Source organism: Primulina tabacum, chromosome 5 (genome assembly GCF_025594145.1).
Source record: "Primulina tabacum isolate GXHZ01 chromosome 5, ASM2559414v2, whole genome shotgun sequence".
Taxonomy (NCBI): domain Eukaryota; kingdom Viridiplantae; phylum Streptophyta; class Magnoliopsida; order Lamiales; family Gesneriaceae; genus Primulina; species Primulina tabacum.
The window spans coordinates 14,158,497-14,186,129 of record NC_134554.1 but is presented as its reverse complement, the minus strand read 5'-3'; the positions used below and the strand labels follow the sequence as shown (position 1 = coordinate 14,186,129).

Below are 27,633 nucleotides of genomic sequence, written 5' to 3'. Positions count from 1 at the left end.
GAGCCTGAAATCACAAATAAGATCGTTAGGAGGGGGCCAGGAGGGTGTCCTGGCGTAACCCCTCCGACACTCAAGTCAAAAACTGAGGATATATGAGGGGAGCAGCTAAGGGTGCTGCTGAAAACGATATAATGAATTGAATGAATTAACACTCAAACCTGGTATTTATAAGAGAATACCTGGGCTCTTGATGGACTGTCTTCCATTTGGGCTAGGGATGGGCCAGGAGTAATGAGTCCATCCCTGGGGTATCAAATTCCATAAGGTGCATTTCTCGATTGCTCTTGAGCCTTCAGTAATCTTGGCTTTACACCTTTATAATAAGGCTGCATTTTTTCACTGTCTCAATTTGCCATCTCTTCCCAGTATTTGCATGCGTGAGATATTGTATTGAACACATATATGTATATAAAAGTTGCTATATATTTGCGTTTTCTTCTGAGATTTCCGTTTCAGCCACTCAGTTTATGAAAGAGAATGCTCAACAAATTTTTTACTGGAAAGTTCAATCGGGTGAAGTATGACAAGCATGCAATTTTTTATGGTTCACTTATCTTGATTATTTTTAATTAGTTATTTTCTGTGCCTAATTAGGTAGGTCTTCCTCCAGTTTTAGCATTGGATAGGCACAGCCACACAGACCCAAGGTGAATTTTTACTTCATCTTGCTTTCAAATGTTTATAGCTCCGACCACTTTCTCTCTTCCCTCTCTTTTTAAATTTCTCAAAGTTTGTTTTATTTATTTTTTCTCTACAGAAATAAGGATGACACTTTTGCAATTTTCCGAGATCGAAAGGTAAATTTATCATCACATTGATTATGCAATTCTGGATGTGTGGTTTTCAGCATAGACACATGTAAATATGTCAAATTTTCAAATGTCATCGATTTAGTTGTTTCTCAGACACAGAAATTTGATTTTTGTTAGTCATATACAATAACTAAATGTAAAAAAATGTAATTTAAAAAATTCAGACGAATTTGTAGTCCTAGACAATAATTGACGATTTGTTTACTACTGGTTGCCTAATATTTTCGTATTTTTGTTGGTGAACCTTGTGTCGCAGGTCCGAATATCTGATAATGCTTCTATTTATTCCCTCTGTCGGTCTTGGTTGAGGAATGGTTTTCCTGAAGAAACTCAGGCATGCTCCAGGAAACACTCTCCAATTCAATTCTCATGCTTTGCTCATAGTTTTTATGCTTTCTTCTTTAATCGGTGGTTGACATCAATAACCGGCACAAACATGAAAAAAAAGCATCACATCCACCAGATTGATTAAGCTTCTAGCATTTATGGTGGGCAAAAAATACATCATGGAATTCAAGTAGAGGCAGTTGAGTACTTCAAGGAAATTATAAGTTATCCGCTGCAACTTCTTCATAATTTTTGTTTTCTCAATATACTAGAGTTTTGTTTAAAAATTGTTAAGTAGAGGTTGTCTTCAATTCCTTTTGAGACTGAAGATTTCTTAAACCTGCTATGATATGAATTTTGACCCATACGTTTTCTATGCATATCTGATGAAATTATGATAGTTTCATCCTCGCTCTTCGCTTGTTTGATCGAATTTATTTGGTTTTTTTTTTGAGTCACCAAGTGCACTTTGCCTTGTGTTTTGCATTTTGAACATCTTTGATAAGAATGTGAAGATGTTTTTAGTCATTTTGAGTGTTTGTTTAGTTTTAGATGTATTCTTTAATCTCATTTTCCACTTGGATAGCAGCCCCAGTATGTGGATGCTGTAAAGTCTCTTCCCAGACCTTTGCCTGCAGCTCCACTAATCTCGATTCTCCATAGAAAAAAGAAGAAAACAAAGAAGAGGGGGATGATGTTGGTACTTGAAATTGATGTTATTGTACCTTAGATATCAATTTTCCATTTTTTCGTTTTTTAGAACTGTCCTTTTTTTTTCGGTTATTTTCGTTAAATTAGCTTCATATTCATTCAATTAAAATTGTTCTAATTGTGTATGTTGATAATGTGGGGCAGCATTTGGATAGAAGATTTGAAAGACTGGGATTTCAAATCATCTATAGAAATCCACTCAACTTGTTTGGATAGTTATCAAATTCATGGATTTGAAATCGAGTTCTAATTCTACATTCTTTTCGTACATGTCAATGGATTCAAATCATTAATGAATGGTGACTGGTGTATTGAAATTCACTTCAAATCCTTTACTTACATCAAACTTGGAATTTAAACACAACCTAAGGAAATCGATCGATACTTTTGTTGATTTCAATTGCATGGAAACGTCTTATTAAATGGTACAACTTAATTAAGAAGCTTTCATGATACTGTAATTGTTTGATGGTTGTTAAGTAATTTTGATAGAATTGTAGCTGCTCATGACAGTCCTAAAGCATGTGCGGAATCATTGATCCTCAAACCTCGCAACTCTCCATGAGCTGATTAATCAAGAGAGTTCATATGGCATATATAGGACGAAAGACCGGATCCAGTTTGTAATCTAGTTATGTTTATTATAAATGTAATGTTAATTTGGGATTCTTATCAACTGCTAATTTTTAAAATGTAATGCTATGGTCTTAATTGGGGGTGAATGAGTCGAACTTGTGAAATTTAATTGGCACGGGCTTGAGCTCGATTAGATGAACCAAGTTTGCTCAAGTTCATCAAGTCTGAAATAAAACGGCTCATGCTCATGCTCATGCTCATGCTCATGCTCACGAGTTAAGTCTGGTGGACAAGTTTTTATATTAAAATGATTGTAAGTTTAGATCACGAGCTTAGCTCGTGAATTTGACCTTATGAATAGTTTCATGAGTTTTAGCGATAAAATAATATAGTGACAATGATATTATACACAATATATGCAAAAAATAATAACAGTTTTATTTTGATATAAGTAATAAAATATTAGACAACTGATTTTAAGCTCCTGAGGTGGCTTAAGAGCTTTTGAGCATTTAATGCGGGCCTTCAAGCTCTTTAGCAAGCCCTATGGTTGTCCTTGGGATCTTTGTCTGGTTTAATCTTTAATTGATATTTCGAAATGTGTTTCATCAATCCCCTGAATTCATATTGTGACGCCCTCATTGTAGTCGATGATGCAATAGTAGTTTGCCAGACCTTGGACCTCTAATTCTTATGCAATAACTCTCTCCTATTCAGGCTGGTGACTGCAAATGAACTGTAATTCACATTCTGAGAATAAATAATTCAAGAGTTCTATGGTCCATGTCGATAATCATATGCCTACTCACATTTTATGCTGGATGGGATACCACATTTGTTGTTACCACAAGATTCAAACTGTACGTGTTAAACCTTAAGCCATGTTATATGGTTGAACTAATGGGAGGATATATGGATCGTGAAATTTAAAACACTCTTTATCTGGATTCTCGAAATTTCATGTCCACGCGCACAATATGCCTAAAAATGCATTTTCTAATGTTTTTGACTGCAGTATGTTGTGTATTAAAAGGTAAGAAATTGCCTGTCATTCCAGGATGGGGAATCTGTTGAGCATTTGTCTACGGCTGTGCTGTTGCATAGACATGTCAAACGTGCTAAGACAGTCCGTTCACGGTAAACTGGCTTTTATTGTTTTTTATAAATTGATGTTCACATGAGCATATGGGCTTTCAGAATGGAAGATTATCTTTGTTGCTTTGCAACAATATTGCTGAGGCTTTACTGGATCTGGCATGTTCTTGTTTTTATCTTGAGAATATAAGTATGTGGCTGTTTAAGTACTGCACAAGAGTTCAAGGTTCTGCACTGGTAATAAGCTTGTTGCTTGGGGATTTAGATTCTGGAATATTCATTGTGTATATTCTGGATTGATGCTTTTGGTTGAAACGTGTTGCATTTTGATATCACTAATTTTGCTTCAGTTTCGAAAAAAAGGGTTTTTTTATGCTAGATACATTTTTTTTATTAATCGATTGTCTTAAAACATTCAACTTCACTGTACTTTTGGTTGCTTGCACATTCTGATACAAGACGATGCTATTGACATCTTCTATGCAGGTTAAAAGAAGAAAAACTTCGACGAATTTCCAGATATAAAACCAGACTTGGTCTTCTTTTACCCCAAATGGGTGAACGATCCTTAAAAAACCAGACTTGATTCTGGTCCAGCAAATTGAGTAACCTCAGTCCTTGCATATTTGCATAAAATCTCACGATGCAATTCCAATCATCTCACGTATTGAAGATGTGAGAAAGGTGAAACCTGGTTGTTTGCTGCACAACACTGGTGCTTTGGATGCTGGTGTGTGTTTTCTTATTTGTATTGTGATGGTTAGATTGGAAATGATGTACCAAAAGAATGCACTTTAGAGGATTGGAATGTCGATCGATTCGTGCAGTTTGAAAATGTTATAAAGATATGTAACGAATTTCTCATGCAATGGTAAAAACTTGTGTGAGATGGTCTCACGGGTCGTATTTTGTAAGACGTATATCTTATTTGAGTCATCCATGAAAAAATATTATTTTGTATGCTAAGAGTACTATTACTTTTTATTTGAATATCGGTAGAGTTGACCCTTCTCACAGATAACAATTCGTGAAACCATATCACAAGAGACCTAATCTCATGTAATTTAGTTTAATTATTTTCATATGCCATTAGATAATATGAAATTGTTTGGTGTGAATCCATTGACTCTTCTTTACCAATTAGTTTGTCTTTTTAACAGCGGTTGAAGGGATATGTTGCAGTGTTAGAAACATGCAAAATGGATAATCTATGCTTCTTTGGGGTTAACACACCCTAAAGAATAAAAACTCTAATATATAAACTATTAATTATAAATATTGATAAGTCTCAAATGTAAATTGTCATTCAAATTATGTTTTAAAATTATCATATCAAAATTAATATACTTACTGATTAATGATCAATTTTATAACTTGAAAAAGTTTTGAGTATTTGTTTAAAATATGAAAAGAAAATAAGAAACATGAAGGAGAAAGACAATTAATAGATATATATGTTTTAATTTTTTTTTTTCAATGTACTGAGAAATTTAGGATAACTAAAATATATTGGACATGAAATATATGTGACGTATACATATTTCTTTATTATTATTCATTTCTAAATTCTAGATACACAATAAGATGGCATTATCGGATGCGGTTGTCTTTGAGAAATTTATTAGATTGAATTTTCTATGCGTGCATGACTTGATATGCTATTATTATATATTCAACTTTTCCCAATTCTAATTTCAAATTGCATTTGTTGTTTGTCAATCTGATCAATTTTTAAAAATTTAATGTAAATATCTCAAAACATTTATAATTTTAATTATAAAATAGGATTTAGAAATTTAGTTCCATAAAAATTCCAGAGGGCTTAAGCTACTTCCAAATAAAAAAAAAATTGTGCACAATCATAATGTGACATTAGGAAAAAATAAGGGAGACAAAACATTATGCACATAAAACCCTGGAAGGATTTTTTTTGAGTCTCTTTGGTGTCGTGAAGAAGAGCCTTTTGAGAAATTTATGATTTTTACATGTAACTTTCAAATTTACTAAAACAAAATGATTTTTATTAAAAGTTTATTTCACTTTTAAATTGTTTTTATTGAACTAATTTATGTATCCGATGGATCAATACATGGTGTCTCAAGTGCATCTCATCCAGTTGCGAAAGCTGGGCATATCTAACAAATGACTGAAGAAAACTAGTAATACTTTGTCAAATGCAGCATGTTCTATAAAAGCCACCAAATTGGCGGATATGTAACAAATAAAGGGTTCATAAGAGAACTTATAATCAAACAAAGGTCCACATGGAAATACCAAATTACCAGCTTCATCACTATTGAAATGCCTCAGTTCAACCTTCTCCTTCTAGTCTCGCGCAGATCGCGACTATCAAGGTCGTTAAGCCGTGCCATAATGCTTCTTCTTCGGGAAAAATAAGGAGAAGAAGATGACGATGGGGGCACCTGCAGACCAAGCTCATCACCACTTCTCCGCAACATGGTGTGCACTAGAGAACCAGAAACTTCAGAGGATGGAACAGGTAAAGTAGAGTTGATCTCTCCATTTGAATCCGGAGGATGATGTTCAGACTGCACCACAGGAACATTCCTAGTAAATGGATTTCCAACAGCAATTGATGATATTCGTGAGTCACTTCGTAGAAACCGGTTGTTAATAACAGTCTCCAAGTCTTCAACCAACCTTTCCGCGTTACTCAAAGCAGATGAAAGGGAAGAAAGAGATGCAGCACTTTCTGTTAATACTCTTGAAACTTGCTGGATCCTCTCACGCCGGCTTCCAGCTGCTTCGGCATTTTGCGCCTCCTGAGAACCTGAGTCAATAATGGGAACCACACCAGCAACCTGCCCGTGAGCCTGATCGCCCATAGCACCAAGACTAATCCTAATACGCCTCAATGCTTCTGAAACAGGAAGATTGGACATACCACGAGTTAGCCGTTGTTGCCTAACACTCTCAACTCTACGAGCTCTAGGTCTTGGAGGTATCTTCAAGCCAGATTCCAACTCAGATACATGCTCGCTACTATCATTTCCATAAATTGGAATTACCGTGCTATCCGATACCTCTCCCTTACAAACAGGGCATTCCTTCGAAGTTGAATCAATATATGATACCTGATAAAAACACACCCAACAAAACAAGTGACCACAACAAGTTAAGACAGGCTCCTTAGCTAGATCCAGGCATATATTACAATCGTAAAAGCTCCCACCTTCCTTGTCAACCTTCTTGACCTCCAAATTCATCTCCAATGCCTTCGCCACCAAATGAGAACTATCTCTTTTATAACCTTCACCTCTCCCAATCGTCCTTTCTAGACCACTTCCATCAAGAACAAGTCTCTCACCATTCAAATCAACCATTAATTCACCCGAAGAATGACCAGTTTCCGTGTTATTTCGAGCTTGTCGCCACCTCTGGCGTTGCCTTGCTCGAGCAGTGACAGCCTCGAGCTGTCGAATCCTCTGCTCTATCCTACCATGTGCAGTTTCCAACTCATTCAACAAGAAACCAAATCTTTCAACCGAACCCACCGGTGGGTCCACAGGTTCTTGATTCAAATCAAGATCCATCAAATTCTCACCAATCAAATTTTCATCGCCCATCTCACGCAAAAGCTCCAAACTTCAAGATTAAAAAAACCGACTTTAACCCCAGACAGGAACGAGGACAAAAACACAGTTACTAAATATTTTACTCCAGAACTGATTCTCAGAAACCAATGAATTTTTCTATCTAATAAATAAAAAGGCTAAAAAATCAACCTTTGATTAACAAATATAGAGGGTCCAGAAAACCCATTACTTGAAAAAAGACGAAACTTTAAAATATTCTGACGCCTTTCTCGGGAGATAAAAATAGCACGAAAAATGTAGAGAAAGCTAGAGGAGATATCGAACCTGGATTTTTTCCCTTCATCTGTAATGAATCCCCATTGTCCCTTTTTTCTTTGATTTTTCTTCCATCCACTATTGATTTGATAAGTGGGATTCCCAATTCATGTGTTTAGAGAGAATAAAACAGCGGAATTATGGATTATTCGAGAGAGACTGTGAGAATGAGAGGAGAAAACAAGCGCAGCGGCAAAGGGTTAAACAAGAAAGTCGACGGTGAGCTGCGAGGCTGTACGCGTGTTCTTATGAATCTGCCCAAAACGCGACTTTAACGTGCAATCAGAATTTAGAAATGGTGGTGGCCCCATATTTTCATCATCTTCATAATTTTAAATTTTTTATTCTTAAAAAAAATTAATATGTAAAATTTGTAATTTCCTTCATATGTGGATCGCTATATTTATAAATAACATTAAAATTATAAAATAGTTTTTTTTAATTAGACTATATTTTGCTAATCCAGAAGGTGCCAATTCACTGATCCATGAGTAAATTAAAATTTGTTGGTCATAATTTTTAGTTAAACTTTTAAGTGTTGAAGCCAATTTCCAAAGAAAAAAACTTGTGTGCAACGATCTTACGTGTCGTATTTTGTGAGACAGATCTCTTATTTGGATCATCATGAAAAAGTATTATTTTTTATGCTAAGAGTATTATTTTTTATTGTGAATATCGATAATATTGATCTGTCTCACAGATAAAGATTCGTAAGATCGTTTCACAAGATACCTACTCATTTCCAAATGTGATCCTATCAAGTTTTCTAATTTATTTTTTTTAGTATTTTATTTTGATGAGAGAAGACGTGACATTTTCCAACAAAATAAAATAATTTATGTCCCCCCACTCCATGCTCTGTATTAGTAAACTCATTATTATATTTTGTAAAAAACACAACTACAATTATCGAGAATTTAATACTGAATAATATAAATAATTTAAAGCACGCGCATGTGATAGCATAACATGAGAAACATCGAAGTGATGGTAAGAAACAATTGAACGGGTATCATCGCTTTTCCTTGTCCTTAATATTTGCCACTAAAATGTTTTTGCTATTCATGTTTCCACTGAAGCGCTCTTGGCCCTTGATGTTTTTGAAATGGACAGTATTGGTCCCCTCTTGGTATCTCCATTAATTAATTAACGATGGGACTAAATTAAGCATTTTAACTCGTTTACGCCATTTTTTCTTTAATTTTCGGCCTAATAAACTATCCCTATTCCACATTTTAATCTGTTTACTTCACATTCTCCCAACTGGAAGGTGTTTGGTATGTAACACCTAAGTGTGATCACTAATCAAGAAAATGCTTCTCCAGTGTAGGCCTTAGGATGATTATTTGATAATCCAACACTCACCCAACAAACAAAACGCTGTTTACGGTATTAAGTACAAATACGAGTGAAAGAACAGCCTCATTTCAATGAGGTGGACGGACTAAGAAGCCAAAAAGCCACATAACAATGGATCCGAGGATCCAAAATATGCCAAATAACACTACAAAACCTGCCAAAATAGTGAGGAATGGAGGCCCTCGGGCAGTGTCACTGGTTTTTGCGATGTTTGATTCCTCTGGTGGATTAGTGTTTGAGGCAAATATAGTACACCACCTCTCTTTTGCTTTAATTCTTGCTTCATTCTTGAACCTGAGTGGAAGAAACAATGTCAACTAACAAGCTCAGCACCACAATGAGATCAATAATAATGAGGCTTAGCGATGTTTTTTGATGTCTTCCTCTTAATAAAATGTTCAGTTAATGGTCAGTCCAACTTTGATGATATTTGATACTCTTGATGGGATAGACACCAACCAATCCACATGTAACAAACCATAAATAGTTGTTCTTAATTACTATTTGTAATATTCTGTATTTCTGATCTAGTTGAGGTGTGGTTGGATTCCAAAAGATGACATTTACGAAGAAAGATGATGGCGTGCCCTTGGTTGAGGAACAAAACCGGCATTTGGCTTTAGGCGAAGCCAAGAAAGGTTCTTGTGTAATTCACAAGTGATTGAAAACATAGGAACTGGGGTCAAAAGTTACGTTTTTTGATAAACTACAAACGCTTTTATCTTTTATCCCCGCATAGGTCGTGGATGGAAGAGACAATCTTCAATTTGATATCACTTCTGAAAGAAATGACATTATATGTTGTAAAGGCAAAGCCAAAATAGCAAAATTTTGTTTTTGGAGTAAAGTCATGTACACACTATGCACATATATACAAAGACCACAAAATGTTTTCATAGATATTGGTAGAGAATTATTCTCATCCAAATCATAGGAAAATGATATCTTATAGAAAAAATTATACTCCTTATTTTTTCTATAGTTCACAACTGTTCGCAGACCTGTAAACTGACATCCAACTCCAAGTTATATAATAACATCCTTCCACAGTTCTGTAAACATAGTTCCCACCACAATGTCCCTTGAAACCAATTTTTCAATTGCAAATTTCCTTTTTTTCTTTTTAAAGGAGTTACTTTTATTCCCCAAATTCAATTAAGATGATTAGAACCACCACTATTAAGGTTGTAGGTGAAAGATGCTTGATAACTGGCTACAGCAATGACTTGCCTCCAGTAATCTAGTTTATATTGCTGGTTTATCTTTTTAGCGACAAAGCTATTCAGTAATACCACTGATGTATAGTTAGCAAACCATCCAATGATATAAGGTGGTGAAACGCAATGAAACCACAAACAACATGAATCAGCCACGGCAAGACTCCAAATTCAAAATAATGGCTATAAAATAACCACAATCGATCAAACTCTTGAAAGACTAGAAGTAGAGTTGGATCAGCAAGAACATTCGCCTCAAATGCAAAAATCCAAACCTAATGTCATATTAAAAGTTGAAGTTTTGCCACTCCAAGTACACTACGATTTAACCGCATTCAAGACTTGATTAATTCACCACATCATTAAATCAGTTCCAAACAACCACTGAAATTCAAACTCCGATAACTTCGAACACCAGCAGTAAATTGGAAATCAAAACAACAAAATAAGCTAGAATCACCAAACCCAGAAGCCCTGAAGCATAATTCAGGTAACTTAACAGGCTGAATCAAGCTAATTTGAGGGCCAACGGTGACAAATGTACCTTATTTTCACAAGGGCTACAGATGTAAAGAAGCCGTCAACGTACGGCGCCGCCAGAGTTCTGGCGGAGAGACGACGGAGGGTCGGGACAGAGTAAGACGCTGGTGCAGGAAAATGCAGAGAGGCAATAAACTTGTTCTCTTCCAGAAAAATGTCGCAAAAAAAAGGCCCATGGGGTAGGGAAGAGTGACTTTTTTGTGCCGATAATTTCCATGAGGAAACCACCTCTATGAAAAGCCACGTGGCACTCCTTGATTTTGTTCTAAAAAATCTTTTTAATTGACAATGTGGTTTTGTGGGTTAATTGATTAATTGATGAGATAGTAATTTGGTTACATCTATTATGAAACAGTCTCACGAATCTTTATCTGTAAGACGGGTCAATTTTATCGATATTCACAATAAAAAGTAATATTCTAGCATAAAAAATAAAATTTTTAATTGATGATCCAAATAAGAGATACGTCTCACAAAATACGACTCGTGTGACCGTCTCACACAAGTTTTTGTCATCTTATAAATAATTATGAGATCATTTATCTTTCTTGTTAATGATTCTGAATGAGAGGATTTATTTAGAACTCACTTTTACAGCTATTGAAAATGGACCAGATTAAATAATAAATCGAACATTGTTTAAAAGAATCCCATCGTCACTACGTATTATCCACATCTTTTCAATTACCACATGTTTTTTTACCAAGAAAACAGTTAAAACTATCGTATCTATGCCTTTGAAATTTCAAGTTCAAACTACTTTCTTGCAGTAACTTTCAAGCCACTCCATTGTGACACTCTTTGGCCTCTCGAGCGCCAATCCAAGAGCATCGTCCCATATTAGCTAAACGAACAAAAACAAGAAAAAAAAGAGAGTTCAGAGAACTATAACAAATTGGGCAAGAAGAAGACTGAGAAGGAAGAGGACAAACCTGAGCAAAAATGCCAATGGAACCAATTCCTTGAGTTCAGAATGAAGGTCCAATAGATGAGCCAATTTAGAAACTAAATTGATTAAAAAATTAAGTTAGTTGTTCACAAGTGAAATTTAAAACAAAAAAGGTAATGGTGACAGCAGTTGATCACAAATATTATATTTGAAAAAAATTACACCAATGTTCCGTAAGCCAGTTTGTTTTAAAGCCTACGTAATTTTATGCATGTCTCATATCACTGTCATAGATTCCAAGCAGGCCCTATTCCCTGAATAAATATTATCTTCCCCCTGACCACTTCTAATTGGCAGATCTGATGAAGAAAAACAGGAAAAACGACAGTAAAAGGGGAAAACTGATAATCTCACGGGAACAGATCCACTCCTTGTAAGATGGGACTGGCAGTAGGAAGTAATCACAAGTATTCTTAAGCAGAAAAAGACATAATACAATGAAAAATGGGAATTTTTTTATCCTCTGAAATTTTCCTTAAATTATAATTGATCGAAAATTCTTCCTCAAATTTATTCCCTTCGCGTTATATACTACACAAAATACCCGCATTTTGTCCGAGGATAATATGATCACAAAATTTGTGCACAGTAAGATTGCATCCTGTCATCTCTTCGTCCGTTAGAACATGAACATGCCAAATCATGATTAATGCACAACACACAACAACGAGCATGCACCCCTGCCCATGGATCAATGCAGAGAAAGCAATAACATCGCATGAGACGCAGAAGTCTTACAAGATCAAAGGAGGACTGAACTTGAAGCCAACGGATGGAACTTCGAAGACCAAGTTGTCGAACCTATTGCATATACAAAATCAAGTTCAAAAATTTTCAACTTCTAGTTTGCTCGAGTGAATCAATATCACAAACGACAATAATTAAAGCCAACAGTTCATGGCCCATGCAGCTAGTATTATTTGAAAACCGAATCAGCTGAAATCACATAAGATCACTTATCTTCCAATTTGTATATTTTTAGTAAATAAATGAGAACCAGGATGATAACAGCTATCAGAGGCAAATGGCAATCTAGCTCGGATGCTCGAGGCATCTTTAAAAAAAAAGAAGCAATTTTCATAAATAAGATTTATTTAATGTAGGATCACTTCCCAAAACATAGACTTGCCACTCAAATTAATTCAAACTCTCCCACAATTGGAAAATAGTCATAGCACACGACTGTCCGCAGCTTTGATAATAGAGAAACGCTCTTATAGAACACTATCGTTCAGTAGAACCAAAATCACTGCACCACAAAATTTATCAGGAAAAAATTACATTATAAGTTATAATCACGCAACAACCACAAATGTATCTATAAGACACACTCACTAAAAAAAAAAAAAAAAATCAAATCTTTTATTTTTAATATACAAGCCAGCATAAAGCTCAGCCCTACATTTGTCTCAGAATCTATTGCAGAATTGTTTTATTATTTTCATTAATTAATTGTAATTTTACTATTTACACTAAACATCAAATAAAGATAACGAACAAAGTCATGAATAAAAAATATATATAACACAGTTTATTACAAACACTTGTCATTGACTTAATTTAACTTGATAAACACTGTTAATTTTGGACATAAAGAATAAACAATGTTAAATGAGAAATTTTAAAAAAAATATACGACTGCTATAACAAGTCATGAATTAAACAACTCAATCAAACGGCTCACACGCGGCGACCATCAAATACTGATACAAGCCTACGAGGGGACAGCTGCTATTCAACCCAAGACAAATATGAACAATTAAATATTTTTTGTTTAATATAAACGTCGTTAAATTCATTTTAGTAAATTTGTATCTTATAAATACTTCTTATCTTTGTCTATATTTTTAATTCTTAAATTAAATAATCGTATTATCTATAACATAAAAATTATTATAAAAATAAATTTAAAGTTTAAAATTTAATAAAATATCTCGAATTAACAAAAATTAATTTGTTTAACACTAAAATTTATGTATGCAAGCATCGCGCGTGAAGTGACACTGTTGGGTTTAATAATTGTCACTGTTTGTTGAGCGATCGAATCGTGGTGTTTGAGCTGCTGTGCGATTTAAAATATTAGAGTTGAATCATTACTACTAGCTATATCTTTTGAGATTGTTGGGTGCAATAATTTTCCCTGCTTGGTAGAGCGATCGAATCGTGATGCTTGAACTGCTGTGCGGTTTAAAAAATTTGAGTTGCACCATCACCACTAGCTATAGCTTTTGATAAAACGGCAAACACTCGGTCCTACCGACACTAGTATAATATATAAAAGCATAATGTTTTCCAAATTTACGAATATTACTTTTTCTTGTCCAAAATTCTATTTCAAAAATAGAATTGATATTATCGATAAAAATATATGTATATTTTAAAAAATATATCAAGGGTTAAGTCAACATTGATTAAATATTTTGAGACCACGAAACAATGTTTCAAAAACAATATTTAACGATTTCAATTAAATATAAGTATAACATAAATATCTCAAGCCGACTTAGATTAAATATTTCGATTTAAATACATGTCTATGACATGAATATTTTCAGAGTAGGTCTCTTGTGAGACGGTATCACAAATCTTTATCTTTGAGACTAGTCAACCATACCGATATTCAAAATAAAAAGTAATACTCTTAGCATAAAAAGTAATACTTTCATGGATGATCCAAATAAGATATCTGTCTCACAAAATACGATACGTGAGACCGTATCACACAAGTTTTGGCCATATTTTCATTACTCGTTGACAGCTTCCAAAACATATTTTTAATCATATTATTTACAAAATCAATCATCCAATACACACACAAAATTTTTAAATATCTCATGATAGTATTGATTAAATGACTCAATCTGTATATCACAACAAGAGTGAAATATTATTTAAATTGTAATAAATAAAAATATAAATCTCTAAAACTTCTAAATTTTTGTAATTTAATGAAAAAGTATATTGTATAATTAATGGAATATTTTGATAATTGATGAGGAAAACTTTGACCTTCAAAAAATTATCAAATTATATTTATGTTAGTTGAAGAGGAGATTTTTATCATTGAGTTTTGAACTCGAGATTTCTATTGTGAGATCGGGTCAGGATTCGTCCCATAACCCTTCTATCCAATTCTAGTCCCAATAAGAATCGATACTTTTTTTCTTCCTATCTCATACCTGAAAATATCGAGACTTGAATATTTAAGATTTCATCGAGTAGGAAGAAGATATCCCGAAAGTTCAAAATCTCGTCAGATAAGGAGATGATATCCCGATAAATATAAGAGTGAAAACAACAATGTGTTCATTTCATTGTTCTAAGTTTAGGCTGAATTAGAGAAAATGACGATAAACTCATTTTAATTTTGTATAATTTTATTTGAATTATAATATTTGTGTATCTGATTTTTTTGGATGAATTAGTTAATCATTTAAATTTAAGCCCTAAAATCATTGTATATGAACAAACTCATTTTAAATATGTTAATCAATTTTTATATGAGCTTCGACTCAATATTTTTTTTATTTAAAATTACAATCTTCCAACCTAATATGTTAATAATATTGTAGTATTTTTTAAAAAAAATTATTAAAATATTTGGGTCGAGACATGATATTATTTTTTAGATCCCTCTCCCGACATTAATCTGGACCAAAAAAATATCGAAAACTCTAGTAGGGGAAAAATGCGGATCAATATTTTTTCGGGATGAGAATGTGATGGGATTCGGGTTGGTTTTTTTCCAGGCCTAGAGATTTCGGTTTGAGTCGTCGACACTCAGTCAAAGTTAATTAAATTAAAAAAGGGAAAAACATTGATGATGTAATTTTTAATTGGGAAAGAATAGGAGGAAAAATCCAATTGTGATTGTAATAAAAATAAAATATCAACATGATAATTAGATATATATATTGTGAAAATCAATATTATCTATTTTGATTTGAACGCAGGTGGGGAGACGGGGTCGGCTGAGGTTGTCAGTTGTTATACTTCATTCTAATCCAATTCCCTTTTCATTCATCGGACAAAAAAGGAGTGGAATGATCATAATTTGCATTCAATATGCGGTCCTACATCTCCAAGATTGCTGAATGGAACTCGGGTTTGAGAATTTTCAGCTCCGTGGGTTATTCTTTTCTTTTCTTTTTTCAAAATTTTGACAGTTTGGTAGTTATAGTTGTCGGAAAAATTGAACAAAAGTGAAATATTGTTTGGTTTATGGTTTGTTATGATTCCGGGATAAAAGGGTTTTTTCTTTGAGTTCGTGTGGTGATGGTAAATGGTCCTTGTATTTATGGGTTTGATTTATTTATTAATTTGATCTTGATTTTTGATTTATAAATGGTTGAAATACTGTATCTTGTTGGTGTGATTGGTGCAATTTTTTTAAAAAAAAATTGGTTGGAGAAGAGTCTAAATTGACAGGTTCTTTACTGGTAACGTCGAAGTTAATTATCCAACCCAGTCCCCTAGTTCTTATGCACTGCTACATGTGTAGATATGCTGCATTTACACTGCCTCTTCCATAAAGCGTGTGCCTCTAACTTTGCGCCTTTCACCTAAGCTTTAGGTTACATTTGGTGATTGAAAATTATATTTCTGTCATATTCGTAATATAAAAAAATAAAAAGAATTCACCTCTGTTTTTTGATTTCCTTTTCCCATTTGTTATATCACTTTTATGGCGTCAGTTCTTATGTTTCTGTTGGTATTTATACCTTGTTATGATTGATTCTCAGCCAATTGTATTTATTATATTCAATGCAATTTACAGGATAGCTACTCTATTATCTCTCGGATTCTAAATAAAAGCGGTAAAGGTCCAGGTCTGAGAAATGATTGTATGAATGATACTGTGCCAAAGTTATATGCTACTCGATGTGAAAAACAAGCCCCAGATGTACAGAAAGATAATCCTGCATCTGATATGTTGGTTGATTCGTTCGGGAGGCTACATACTTATTTAAGGATCTCATTGACAGAACGCTGTAACTTGCGATGCCAGTACTGTATGCCTGCTGAAGGTCTAGAACTTACTCCTAGCACTCGACTTCTGTATCAGAATGAAATCATACGGCTCGCTGATCTGTTTGTCAGTTCTGGGGTTACAAAAATTCGCCTAACCGGCGGGGAACCAACAATCAGAAAGGACATTGAAGAAATTTGCTTACGGCTGTCAAGTCTAAATGGATTAAAAACTCTGGCAATGACCACCAATGGACTTATCCTGGCAAATAAACTTCCAAGATTAAGAGAATGTGGACTTAGCTTGCTGAATATAAGTTTAGACACATTGGTTCCTGCAAAGTTTGAATTCATGACTAGACGTAAAGGCCATGATAGAGTGATGAAAGCAATTGATGCTGCTATAGAATTAGGATATAATCCTGTCAAAGTATGTTTTATAGCATTCTCGATATATCATTACTTTGGCTTTGTTTCTTCTTTTTTAATTTTGCGAGCTGCTAAATCAAGTATCCAGCATTAATAGTCAGGACTTTTCTGCTTTCAAGATCTTCAGCCAAACTATCCATGTCCATATCTTTATGTATATTGTATTTCAGGTAAACTGTGTTGTTATGCGAGGATTCAATGACGATGAAATTTGTGATTTTGTTGAACTGACACGTGAGAAGCCAATTAATGTGCGGTTCATTGAGTTCATGCCTTTTGATGGGAATGTATGGAATGTGAAGAAACTCGTACCTTACTCTGAAATGTTGGATATAATGGTAAGGTGGAAACCCACAGGTCCTTTTTTTAACTTTTAAAATTCCTTGAGCATTCCTTAAATGGCTCAATATCACCAAGCAGGTTAAAAAATTTACAGGACTTAAAAGGATTCAGGATGATCCCACAGAAACAGCCAAGAACTTCAGGATAGACGGTCATTTGGGTGTGGTTTCTTTCATCACATCAATGACGGAGCATTTTTGTGCTGGTTGTAACAGACTCAGACTTCTAGCTGATGGGAACTTTAAAGTTTGCCTCTTTGGTCCCTCAGAGGTATAACTTCTCACTTGTTATACAGATATTCTTATACATCTTAATGGCACTATCTTGTAATTTAGTCTATTTAGATAATGCTTATATGCTGTGAGTAGCTGTATGTACAGGCTTCTTTTTCTCTTCATGATCATCCAATGAAGCTGTTGGGTTAAAACTTCGTGACAATTGGTCAAATATTCTTCCTCCTACATCATCATTGAAACCAATGATCTGGAGTATGGTAGATTGTCTCTAGCTAAATGACTCACAGGAGTAGTTGGCTTGGGATTCATTGCATGCTTCGTAAAAAAATTAGCATTATGACGAAAGACTTTGTTTTTAAATTTAATTTCTGCTCTGTGAAAGTTAAGTTTACAGATACCATTCGGGTGAAGTACTTCAAACTTTTATGATCAGTGATAATCTTGCACTTTTACCCAATAATTCTCGGAAAAACAAAGAATTTACCCAAGTAATTTTCGAAAATTGCTTTTCAAACTTTAAAGTTTCGAAATTCTTCATTTTAGTCCTTAAAATATCAAAAATTGCATTTATATCCCAATTAAATTTTTGAATTCAATCAATTTAGGCCCTAAACTTGAGAGTTTTTTTTTCTGTCAGGTCAGCTTGAGGGATCCTTTGCGTCACGGTGCTGTTGATAATGAACTGAAGGAAATTATAGGAGCGGCGGTATGTAACTCTAGCTGGCTTGATAATGTTTCGAAGACCTAAACCCCAATATCTAGTCCATAACGACTTGTGCGATTTTTAAGCAGGGCAGTGGTGGGGTTTGAATTTTTGTGGCCATGTCCTCTTTTACCGTTCTGGGTTTTATTATTGATTTTTGTTTATGTACTTCGTGGTTTTTAATTTCTAAACCTTGTTTCACCACCAGGTCAAGAGGAAGAAAGCGGCTCATGCTGGGATGTTCGACCTTGCGAAGACACCAAATAGACCAATGACACATATTGGTGGCTAAGGATAGGTATCCCTTCTACATTATTCTGTACCTTTTCTTCTGTATTGAGTTATTTTACTTGGAGCTTTTAGAGTTGCATTTCCTTGTGCCACTCAACAGAAAAGGATGGCGACACTTGTACTTCTTTGATGGAAAAGGCTCCACCAGATTCAACCAACCTATTAAATTTATAGTAAATGAAATGTTGTTAATATTATCCCAGTACATTTAGGCCGTATCTGTTACGGTCTTGCAAGAATTGGCTGATTGTCAAAATTTTGGTCTCGTTATCCATTTAAGTAAGCCAGCACAAATACTCCACTGGACAACTACATAGACCAGGCACATGCACTAGAATACTTATGGACTGAACTATGGCATCTTATTCAACTTTACTAAACATATGGTATATTTCTGTGGCATCTTTCTGTCTCCTTTTTGCCTCATGTATTGATAGTAGTCGTTTGACGCTCCATTATGAATGTAATATCCACTTTCATTGGCTCTTTTGCAGTCTCTATCTGATGATTGCTACTTCTATCATTCTCATCAGCATGCTTATTTTCTTTTGTACGTTTCGTGTTTCAACCGCTAGCACATATCTACTTTTCAACATACCTCAACTGAGCATATTTCTTGGTCTTCCATATCTTGTTTTATTTGCAAGAACAAGTACAATTTTTTAATACTCTCTCTCTCAATTGAAGTGAATGATTTTTCTTAAGGTCTGAATTCCTTGTGCGAAATTTTAGGTCTAATAATAGTCTTGTGGATTTAATAAGCGCACCTAGCCACAAAATCCTTGAAATGGCAATTTTATGAAAATGCTTCTAAATTTTCTTTTTACGGTTCCTTTTCACCGAGTGGACTTAAAGAAAATCTTTTTCATTTCCCCTGATTGAAGAAAAACTAAAGTTAAGTGGTTTTTGAACTCGTGCACTTCTGGTCTTCCGGGTCATACTTGGCCTGCAACTGAAGATTCTGTTATTTTATTGTGTGGTCATTTCTCTCGACTTCTGTTTTTCCGCCGGGCCACAATTCCAATTCTTTTTTTTTTCTCTTGATTCTCTGACACACACATTATTTCTTTGCTCATTCTGATGTTTTTACTGACAATTATTGTCTTGTTTTCAGGTAGCAAATCTAGCTTTCAGTGAAGTTATGTGTAGCTGGCAATCACTCTTTCACATAGTGGATCATAAGTTGAACAAACAAAAGGGAAGTGGGAGTATAAAGAATGGAGAGTAAAACGAAAGAGGAAACAAAGCAAAATACTATATATGAGGACACACTTCTGTAATATACTGAGGCTCTGCCTGATTAGGCTGAATGTGACACAAATTTGCCACTGTAAATTAATCTTCATGTTTGTTGTATTTTGAACACCTGTAGTCACCAATTTTCTCGAAATCCCAGATTGTAAATGTATGGGATCCTCTTGTGAAAGAGGTGTTTTTTAAATTTTTGTACTCAAAATGAACTTACCATGCTGTGACAATGGTCTTGATGGATATATATGTTGACCAATGCACTAATATCTAGGTCTCATAAAATTCCTTGTATCCAGAAACAAGTCACTAACTGCTTTGGCTTGGTGTTAAATGCATTTTGTTATGTTTTCCCAAATGCTCTAGGTATAAAAGATGTTTCTTCTTGTGTTGAAGGCTTTGCCATCAAAATTATACGAAGTGCAGTGATTGTTAGTTTACATCTACTTCATTACGATATCATATTGTGTCTATATATGTATTTTGTTTAGTATAACTCTTGTGGTTTTTTCCATATTTGATACCTGGTTTAGGTGAGATTTTCTCTATATAACCCTTACCATGCTTTATTTTAAAGAGTTAACTGTACACCCTAAAAAGATTCGCCTCACTAATTAGTTACTAACAAAATTTATTTTATTTGATCTTGTAATTTTGCGGGAAGACTGCAAGGTCGCCTCGATGGGAGCTTACTTTTGAGAGTTTCAGACTTTGACGGTAACTTTCCTTTTATTTAATTAGTTGGGTGAATATGTTCATGATACAGGACGATGAATATACAGGTGATGTATACAGCAAGTGGAAATCTTTTTTCTTTGTATCAAGTGCAAGTGGCTTAGAGAAGCCACCTTAGTCTAGTTGACATGACCAAAATGCTAAATCACAAAAATAGGCTTCCGTTGGTGATATTGTACTTTAGAAGCAAATTTTTTTTTACATGAATGAATTTTTTTTACCTAGTATGGAGAACTGTATAAACACAACCGAGCATACACTTGATCTCTTTGTTAATATAAAATTATAAATTACACGACCAGCACTACTGCCAAACAAATTAGCTAAAAACTTCATGAATCACATGGATTTTCTATTCAATCTAAAGATGATCTTTGGACCTTTTAGCATTACATGTTAACTGGTCAAATCTATACCGTTCTGAGCCAAACATACAAAACCAATCTCTGGGACCATTTGGAGTCCATCCATGGTGGTGAAAACATGTGCCATGGGAAATACCCGATTCCATTTTTGATGGATCAACCGCATCTAAGACTTCCAGATAGAACATCCTCAGTACTAGTGATTAAGAATGATTTTGATATCTGTGGCCTCTAGGTCCCTCGTGTGATAGCCACCTGCTCAGTCCTTTTAGCAGTCCAGTTAACTCACAAAACGAGAAAGCCGTTCCAAATTTTATCAGATCATACCAAATACCAAAAACCTTTGTTTAAATCCAAATACATCAGCTCACAACATGAGAAATGAAGAGCCAAGGTATGTTTGCTTGACGGCTAAGCACAAACAGAACAATCCGTTCTTACTCTAAAGAAGTAGAAAATGAATGAATGAAATATATAGAACTTCCCTTTTCTGCACACAAACTCAAGATAGAATCTTACGTATCTCTGAAGAGACGGTATGAGTTTTCAACTAGAAAAGTGGAATCTCACCAAATGTATTGATTTGAGAAGACCTGAATGGAAGGAGAGGAAACCCATTCACATCATGAATAAACCCATCTACGTCTCCAAGAAAACCCAAAAGTGCACTTGGATTCTCACCCCAAATTATTTCTTCACTCTCCTTTATTAGATGTTTCATTTGCAATGCAGGTACACTTGCTAGTTTCATGTTCTTTCTTGGCTTTCTTCCACATATCTTTGAGGGAAATGCTGTGGATGGAAAGTCATTCACTTTCTGCTCGCTTTCTTTTCTTTCCTCGGGTTTGCCTGTAAGTCTCTGAACTAGCTCTCTGAAATTTTGAACATCTGTCTTTATAATTTCCGGTGCAACGATGTGAATTATACGTATTTTGGGCTTGAGTTTAGAGATTGTGTGGGAATCATTGTGCAAGGCCAACTTAGCCGGTACTAAACTTGTGCTACACGGGTGCGACTTCATGTTATCTTCAAGGTTGTTAGTGAAGTTTGTTTTTGTGCCGGAGATGAAGGGATATATACATAGATGCTGGTGTGTAGTAGATATATTACCTACCTTTGATTGTATTTATACCATAGAACTTGTAACAACTTGAGTTGCCTAGTTGGATATGGGGAAAGTGCACAATAAGGGTGGAAAAAATATGTTTGGCCTTTTGGCAATGATGATCAGATACGTTCTTCTTCGACGGGCTAACAAGTCTAGTTTTATATCACCGTACATATCCACGATGGTGACCACAAAATAATTTTTTTTATCATTATAATACCTTATCAACCAATGCAATTTCAAATGTTGTACCCATTTAAAAACTTCATGTTGATGATTCACGCGGTATAGTTTACTTGCAAAGAACCGATTAAATTAGTCAATGATTTTCTTAAAGTAATTATTCCATCATCTGTACGGGATATATATATATATATATATATATATATATATATATATAGAGACACACACACACACACAGCAAGCCTACATTCTTTCTCCCCGCTCTTAATCGTCCTTGTTTTATTTTATTTGCGACGTGATATTGTGATTCTTGAGAACTTGGAGACCTTGTTGTACATATTCATGAACCTAAATCCTTAGAGAGTCTGTTCCACAGAAGTCAATGATATTTTCCTTTTCTTTTTTCCATTTTTTTATCAAGTCAATGATATTTTCGAGTACATAAGCAATGTGAAAGCATGGTTGTCATCTTCCTGAACATAGCAATTTACCTAAACTTGCTCGTATTTTAATCATTGACTTAAATATTAGATTGTTCAGTTTTGTTTTGTTTATTCAAACTAGGCTTTTTTGAAAGAGTATGGGGTGGTTGTCTCCACGTTTCTTGTTGATACTTGATATTTACCGCGTTGACATTTATAACAACCACGATTTATTCTTTAGTTTTTGTCTCTTGCATGTTTTTTTTGGAGGGTCCAAAAATAATGCGAAATGTCTTGGTTACACTTAAAAAGGGGAGAAATCTTGAAAGCATCCAAATAGATCTAGTTATCGCTTGTCCTCATGTCTAATGTAACCTCTTAACATCGATATGGATTAAAGAAGAGTTATGGGAATTCATCTGACCCGAAAAGGTGATAATCTAGTCAGACCAAGTGAAGTTCGATGAACATGATGAACCATGGCTTGGTTTTATGTGTGCTAGCCATCCGGATGGGATCTTAGGATTTGGGTCGGGTTAGGTAACCGTGGCTGGTGGTTGTATAAATTTCTACAACTGTCGAGTAACAATGGACCATGTTCTGTCTCGAACGTATGCGCTCCACCAGTTTCAAAACAAGAGTTATAGCCGATGACTATATTGTTAAGTTTGTTCATTAGTTTAATGTGTTTAATTTCCTCGACAATATTCATGTCATAAGATGGAGTTTTGTGTAGGGATAAAATAAGGTTTGATACCAAGAAATGTACCACAACATTTGGGCAAGTTGATACACTAAATTTATTCTATTTGGGAAATGATTACGTTTTTATGCATTTTTTATTATATATATAAAAACCATGGATGAGTTGAAATGGCTCTCCACTTCTAAACATTCAATAAAATAAGAAACCAAGCTTCTCAATAATACACTATATTATTTTCTTCAATTATTAATGTTTTTGTGAAACCAAATTCTATGCTTCCTGAATATCACCAGATACCAATGTAATTGATGAAGGATCGATCTGTTGCTGATGTCCAATTGATGACGCCTTGCCAAAAGCAAGTAGCCGTTTACGCGAAGGCTCTGTCTCTTTTTATAGTTTTTTTTTTGTGCAACATGCTTCGATTGATAGGTCATTTTAATTAATTTTGATAGATTTCAAATTCACGGGTTTCAATTATATTTTTATTGTTCAGATAAATAAGATCATAAACTTTAAATTTATATAATATTTTATGTTAATGTAGATGAATTTCAAATATATTATGTAATGATATCATTTGAAATCTATTTTAATTTATATTACTAATGTATAAATAAATAAGATATGAAGTTAAGATTTGATATATTGTTTTATTATAAAAAATAAAACTAATTGAAATCCATGAATTTCAAATTCATCTCGTCAACTGTATCTTAAGATTTTTTTTATTGATTTACATACCATATTGTAAAATTTGGAATATCACTATATTCTTTCATTTTTTTGTCCTTTTGAAAATATTGATAAAATATTTATAATATTATTGAATAAGAGTAATATTGTAATTTCAATTTAATGATTTGATTGATGTAAGATAAATGACTAGTAAATGAATAAATAATATGGTGCATCAAACATGATATTAGATAGGATAAAAATATAGATAAAAAATATAGCGAGTCAAACGATATCTAAACGTATAATTAGGATAATGTCGTAAAGATAACATGTCAGTTTGCACATGACGTGGATTTATTTAGTCTACTGATTATGTTTTACCATAAATAAGTAGGTAAGGGTACAGCAAGGCAGAATATTATATCCCTAAATTAGTTATAGATCTATTTTTTTAAAAAAAGTTTTTCACGTTATCCTGATCTCCCATCACGTTTTCACACTTCTTGGTTAATTTTAATGTTTAATCCTCATATCTGTGTGACCCGTTTATTTTGATGATTATGTTTAATTTTTAAATTTTAAACGCTTTAACTTTCTACATAATAATTATTTTAATTTTTTCACATTATTCAATTAATTATTCGCTGTTGTTAATTTTAAAATTTTAATTATTTTAAATAATTCAAAAGGAGCCGAGCCACGTTTCAAACCCCAGCCCGATAAAACATTTTGAGGACCCGGGGTTCAGACCGCGGCCCTTTGAAATATTTAATAAAAATAAATTTTTTATTTTTTTAAATATATATATTTTCCCAGTAATATTTTTATCTAAATTCTAGAAAAAATTTTAAATTATAAAATAAATTCCCATTGTCAGTAGGAAGTAAACGTGAGTGAATATTATCTGTGAGACCGGTCAAACCTATCGATATTTACAATAAAAAATAATACTCTTAGCATAAAAAATAATATTTTTCATGGATGTTCCAAATAAGAGATTCGTCTCATAAATATGATCCGCGATATTATCTCACACAAGTTTTTACCCATGTATAAATGATCTAAGTTATCCTCTTTGTTTAATCATCGATAGAATATCAATTTTCATATTGCTCTGTCACGTACCTAATGAGCAAATGGTAAGTCTACATGTTGCAAAATTGTTACGTACGTGATCATTAGAAAGACACCTACAATAATGTCAACAAATGGTACTGATAGAGACAATATGTGCACTTTTGCATTGATAACATGCCAAATAGAAATAAGATAAGATCGTAGATTTTCGAAAAAATATTGAGTTCGCCAGAAAGTGAAATAACAAGAGAAAAAATAAAGAATAATAATTTGGGCTTGTTAATTTTATTAATTTAGATTCAATCTAGAAATACATATTACAATGATTTTATTTTTTCTTATGCAAAAACTTGTGTGAGACGGTCTCACGAACCATATTTTGTAAGATATATATCTTATTTGAGTTATCCATGAAAAATATTATTTTTTATGTTTAGAATATTACTTTTTGTTGTGAATATCGGTAGAATTGACATGTCTCACAGATAAAGATTCGTGAGACCATCCACAAAAGACTTATTCTTTTTCTTAACAGTTCAACAAATTATTTTGGAACATTATCACTTTATAATTTTTTAAAATAACGTAAATATATAAAATTTTAAACACTTGCAGTTTAAGACAAACAATATCTAGCATCTATCTATGTTCAAAATAGTGTCGCTAATACAAAAGAATATCAAGAATGAATAAGAAATCAAAACTAAAAATAAAAATTAAACTGATGGCTGCTCGCCATCTTTTTTTATGAGTATAATTGTACAAATCATTTTCAACATTATGTATATTAAAAATATTTTTTTTAAAAAAAACGAGGAAACCGATACAATATCCAAAAGATCATAATGACTTAATACATGATTCATAATCTTTTTTTTTTCTAAAAATAAAAAGTGAGAATATTCACAATCGGCCACTATACGAATCATATATCTTTAAGCTTCTAATTTCCGGTCAATGAATCACCCACCCCCTGTGGACGGGGACGACTCGCTGCCGGCGGGAATATCCGCGAGAGAGGCGGCCCAGCGGCGGATGCTGAGAGAACGAGCGGGCTTGAAGCTATGTGTTCTCTGGGTCTTGGAGAAAACATTGGAAGACTGAGTTAGAATCAAATAAACAAGAGCTTGAACAAGAATGAACAGCGCCACCTTCAACAGTATGCTGCCTAGATCCAACTCCATTATTATTGAATTAAAGTTTCTTTGAATAATTTTTATGTTTTTATTTGAATTTATGGAGACGATATGATAATGTGAGGGAATTTATAGATGGGAAAGAGAGGGTGGGGTGCAAGAATCTGGCGACCTCTTTGACTTAGATTTTGGAACGAGTGTTTCCTGGAATTTTAGGAGTCGGATGTATTCATAAATATCAAAACTTCACACGTGATCGTCAATGATTAATTAATTAATATTCATTTCTCCCAATAATTAATAGTTTAAATTATAATCACGTTTCTTGCACGCGAAAATTATTATAATAAATTATTACGGATAAATAAAATTTCGTTTCGGAGAATGACAGTACTGGTTGTAACGAAGCTTCCCAGGACATTGACATGGGACTAATTCTTTAAAAATAAAATAAAAAAATGGAAGGTGATTAATATATACTTGCTTTTCAAAAGGAATGAATTCTTTAAAAAAAAAAAAGAAATAGATATTTATTTTTAAAAAGTATCATTTTTTTTTACGATGGAAACATCCGCCATGGGTCAAATCCGATACACAGGCATGTTGATATTTGTCAAGTTTAAATCTACCAAAACGTTTGACCATGCGGTTTTATGGATAAATTAATTATCATATATAATTTTTTTTTTAAGATAATGATCTATATAATTAGATGTATGAATGAGACACGTATTCATTGAATTGAACAGCTACATAAATTAAAAAAAAATGATTGGAATTTGGAACACACCATTTATAAGCAATACTTCCGTTTAAATGTAAAATTTATATGGTTATAGAATAAATCAGAAAAAATATACATGAGATCAATGAATCAATAAATATACATTGGACCCATAATAATGAAAAAAACAAAATTGGAGTGGCGAATAATGTATGAAAGCAACACAAATTTTATTTCATTTTTTGATTAAAAAAACTACCCCACGGGACCAGATTTTTCATTCATGTATTGAGTCGTGTAGCTTGAACATATTATGTATGATTGTTGATACTGATCATTTGAATCTTGATATCCTAATATCTTGCACCTATTCAATCATGACATTATTACATATCTTTGTCATACATCGTGGTTTCTTGATATCTCGTACTGTGGTTTATGTCCCTCGAGATCAGGGGGACTGTCATAATGTCTTTTGTATCTGGACAAGACAGACAATACATATAGTTCGACTTAAGTTGCTTGAGAGGAAGCATCAGGAAGTATCATAGCTTCTTGAGGGTGTGCTAAGTTGTATTTAGGTAATGCGTAGTGCTGTTATATATCAGATACTATATATATTTGGAGGATTATATTATATTATTATCGAAACTTTCGTTTTTATGATATTTTTTGTTCATGATTGTGCCTGAACGACACTTGTTTATGTTGTTGTGTTTATTGAGATCATATGTTGTTTATTTTGAGTATTTGATTTTTTGATATGTCATAGATACAGGAAAGTCATACCAAAATTTTAAAGTTACACAATTTGGAAATTT

At 33.5% G+C, this 27,633-nt stretch overlaps 3 protein-coding genes and 2 long non-coding RNA genes across 13 annotated transcripts; 2 read left to right on the top strand and 3 right to left on the bottom strand.

The window, feature by feature from the left end:
- Window positions 1-260: 260 nt before the first annotated feature.
- LOC142546879 (uncharacterized) lies at window positions 261-4,435 on the top strand. Of its 3 annotated transcripts, none has more exons than XR_012820534.1 (6): window positions 261-647; window positions 758-797; window positions 1,069-1,329; window positions 1,726-1,835; window positions 3,484-3,563; window positions 4,008-4,435. It is a non-coding gene; the product is annotated as an uncharacterized LOC142546879 (long non-coding RNA). The 3 variants fall into 3 exon arrangements; XR_012820535.1 differs by having other exon boundaries at window positions 1,069-1,338; window positions 1,729-1,835; XR_012820536.1 differs by having other exon boundaries at window positions 1,069-1,146; window positions 1,729-1,835; window positions 4,008-4,432.
- Window positions 4,436-5,657: 1,222 nt separating this feature from the next.
- On the bottom strand, window positions 5,658-7,648 carry LOC142546878 (uncharacterized). Its single transcript, XM_075654840.1, has 2 exons — window positions 7,403-7,648; window positions 5,658-7,127 (listed from the first exon to the last, which is right to left on the bottom strand). Exon 2 carries the CDS (start codon window positions 7,106-7,108, stop codon window positions 5,828-5,830), a length of 1,281 nt encoding a protein of 426 aa, XP_075510955.1. The 5' UTR covers window positions 7,109-7,127; window positions 7,403-7,648; the 3' UTR covers window positions 5,658-5,827.
- Window positions 7,649-8,720: 1,072 nt separating this feature from the next.
- Window positions 8,721-10,709, bottom strand: LOC142546877 (uncharacterized). The gene is made up of 2 exons (XR_012820533.1): window positions 10,514-10,709; window positions 8,721-9,046 (listed from the first exon to the last, which is right to left on the bottom strand). It is a non-coding gene; the product is annotated as an uncharacterized LOC142546877 (long non-coding RNA).
- A 4,653-nt stretch (window positions 10,710-15,362) lies between these two features.
- LOC142546874 (GTP 3',8-cyclase, mitochondrial-like) lies at window positions 15,363-20,026 on the top strand. 7 transcript variants are annotated; one of them, XR_012820531.1, is made up of 7 exons: window positions 15,363-15,583; window positions 16,236-16,856; window positions 17,026-17,193; window positions 17,276-17,467; window positions 18,076-18,139; window positions 18,345-18,434; window positions 19,542-20,026. XR_012820531.1 is itself a non-coding variant. In XM_075654834.1 (7 exons), exons 1-6 carry the CDS (start codon window positions 15,524-15,526, stop codon window positions 18,426-18,428), a joined length of 1,194 nt encoding a protein of 397 aa, XP_075510949.1. In that variant the 5' UTR covers window positions 15,367-15,523; the 3' UTR covers window positions 18,429-18,434; window positions 18,528-19,535. The 7 variants fall into 7 exon arrangements, 5 of the variants coding, with proteins under 5 accessions (XP_075510949.1, XP_075510948.1, XP_075510952.1 ...); XR_012820532.1 differs by lacking the exon at window positions 19,542-20,026 and adding an exon at window positions 18,528-19,535; XM_075654834.1 differs by lacking the exon at window positions 19,542-20,026 and adding an exon at window positions 18,528-19,535 and having other exon boundaries at window positions 15,367-15,583; window positions 18,071-18,139.
- Window positions 20,027-20,399: 373 nt separating this feature from the next.
- LOC142546875 (VQ motif-containing protein 25-like) lies at window positions 20,400-22,748 on the bottom strand. The gene has a single exon (XM_075654839.1). It carries the CDS (start codon window positions 21,794-21,796, stop codon window positions 21,326-21,328), a length of 471 nt encoding a protein of 156 aa, XP_075510954.1. The 5' UTR covers window positions 21,797-22,748; the 3' UTR covers window positions 20,400-21,325.
- Window positions 22,749-27,633: the final 4,885 nt, after the last annotated feature.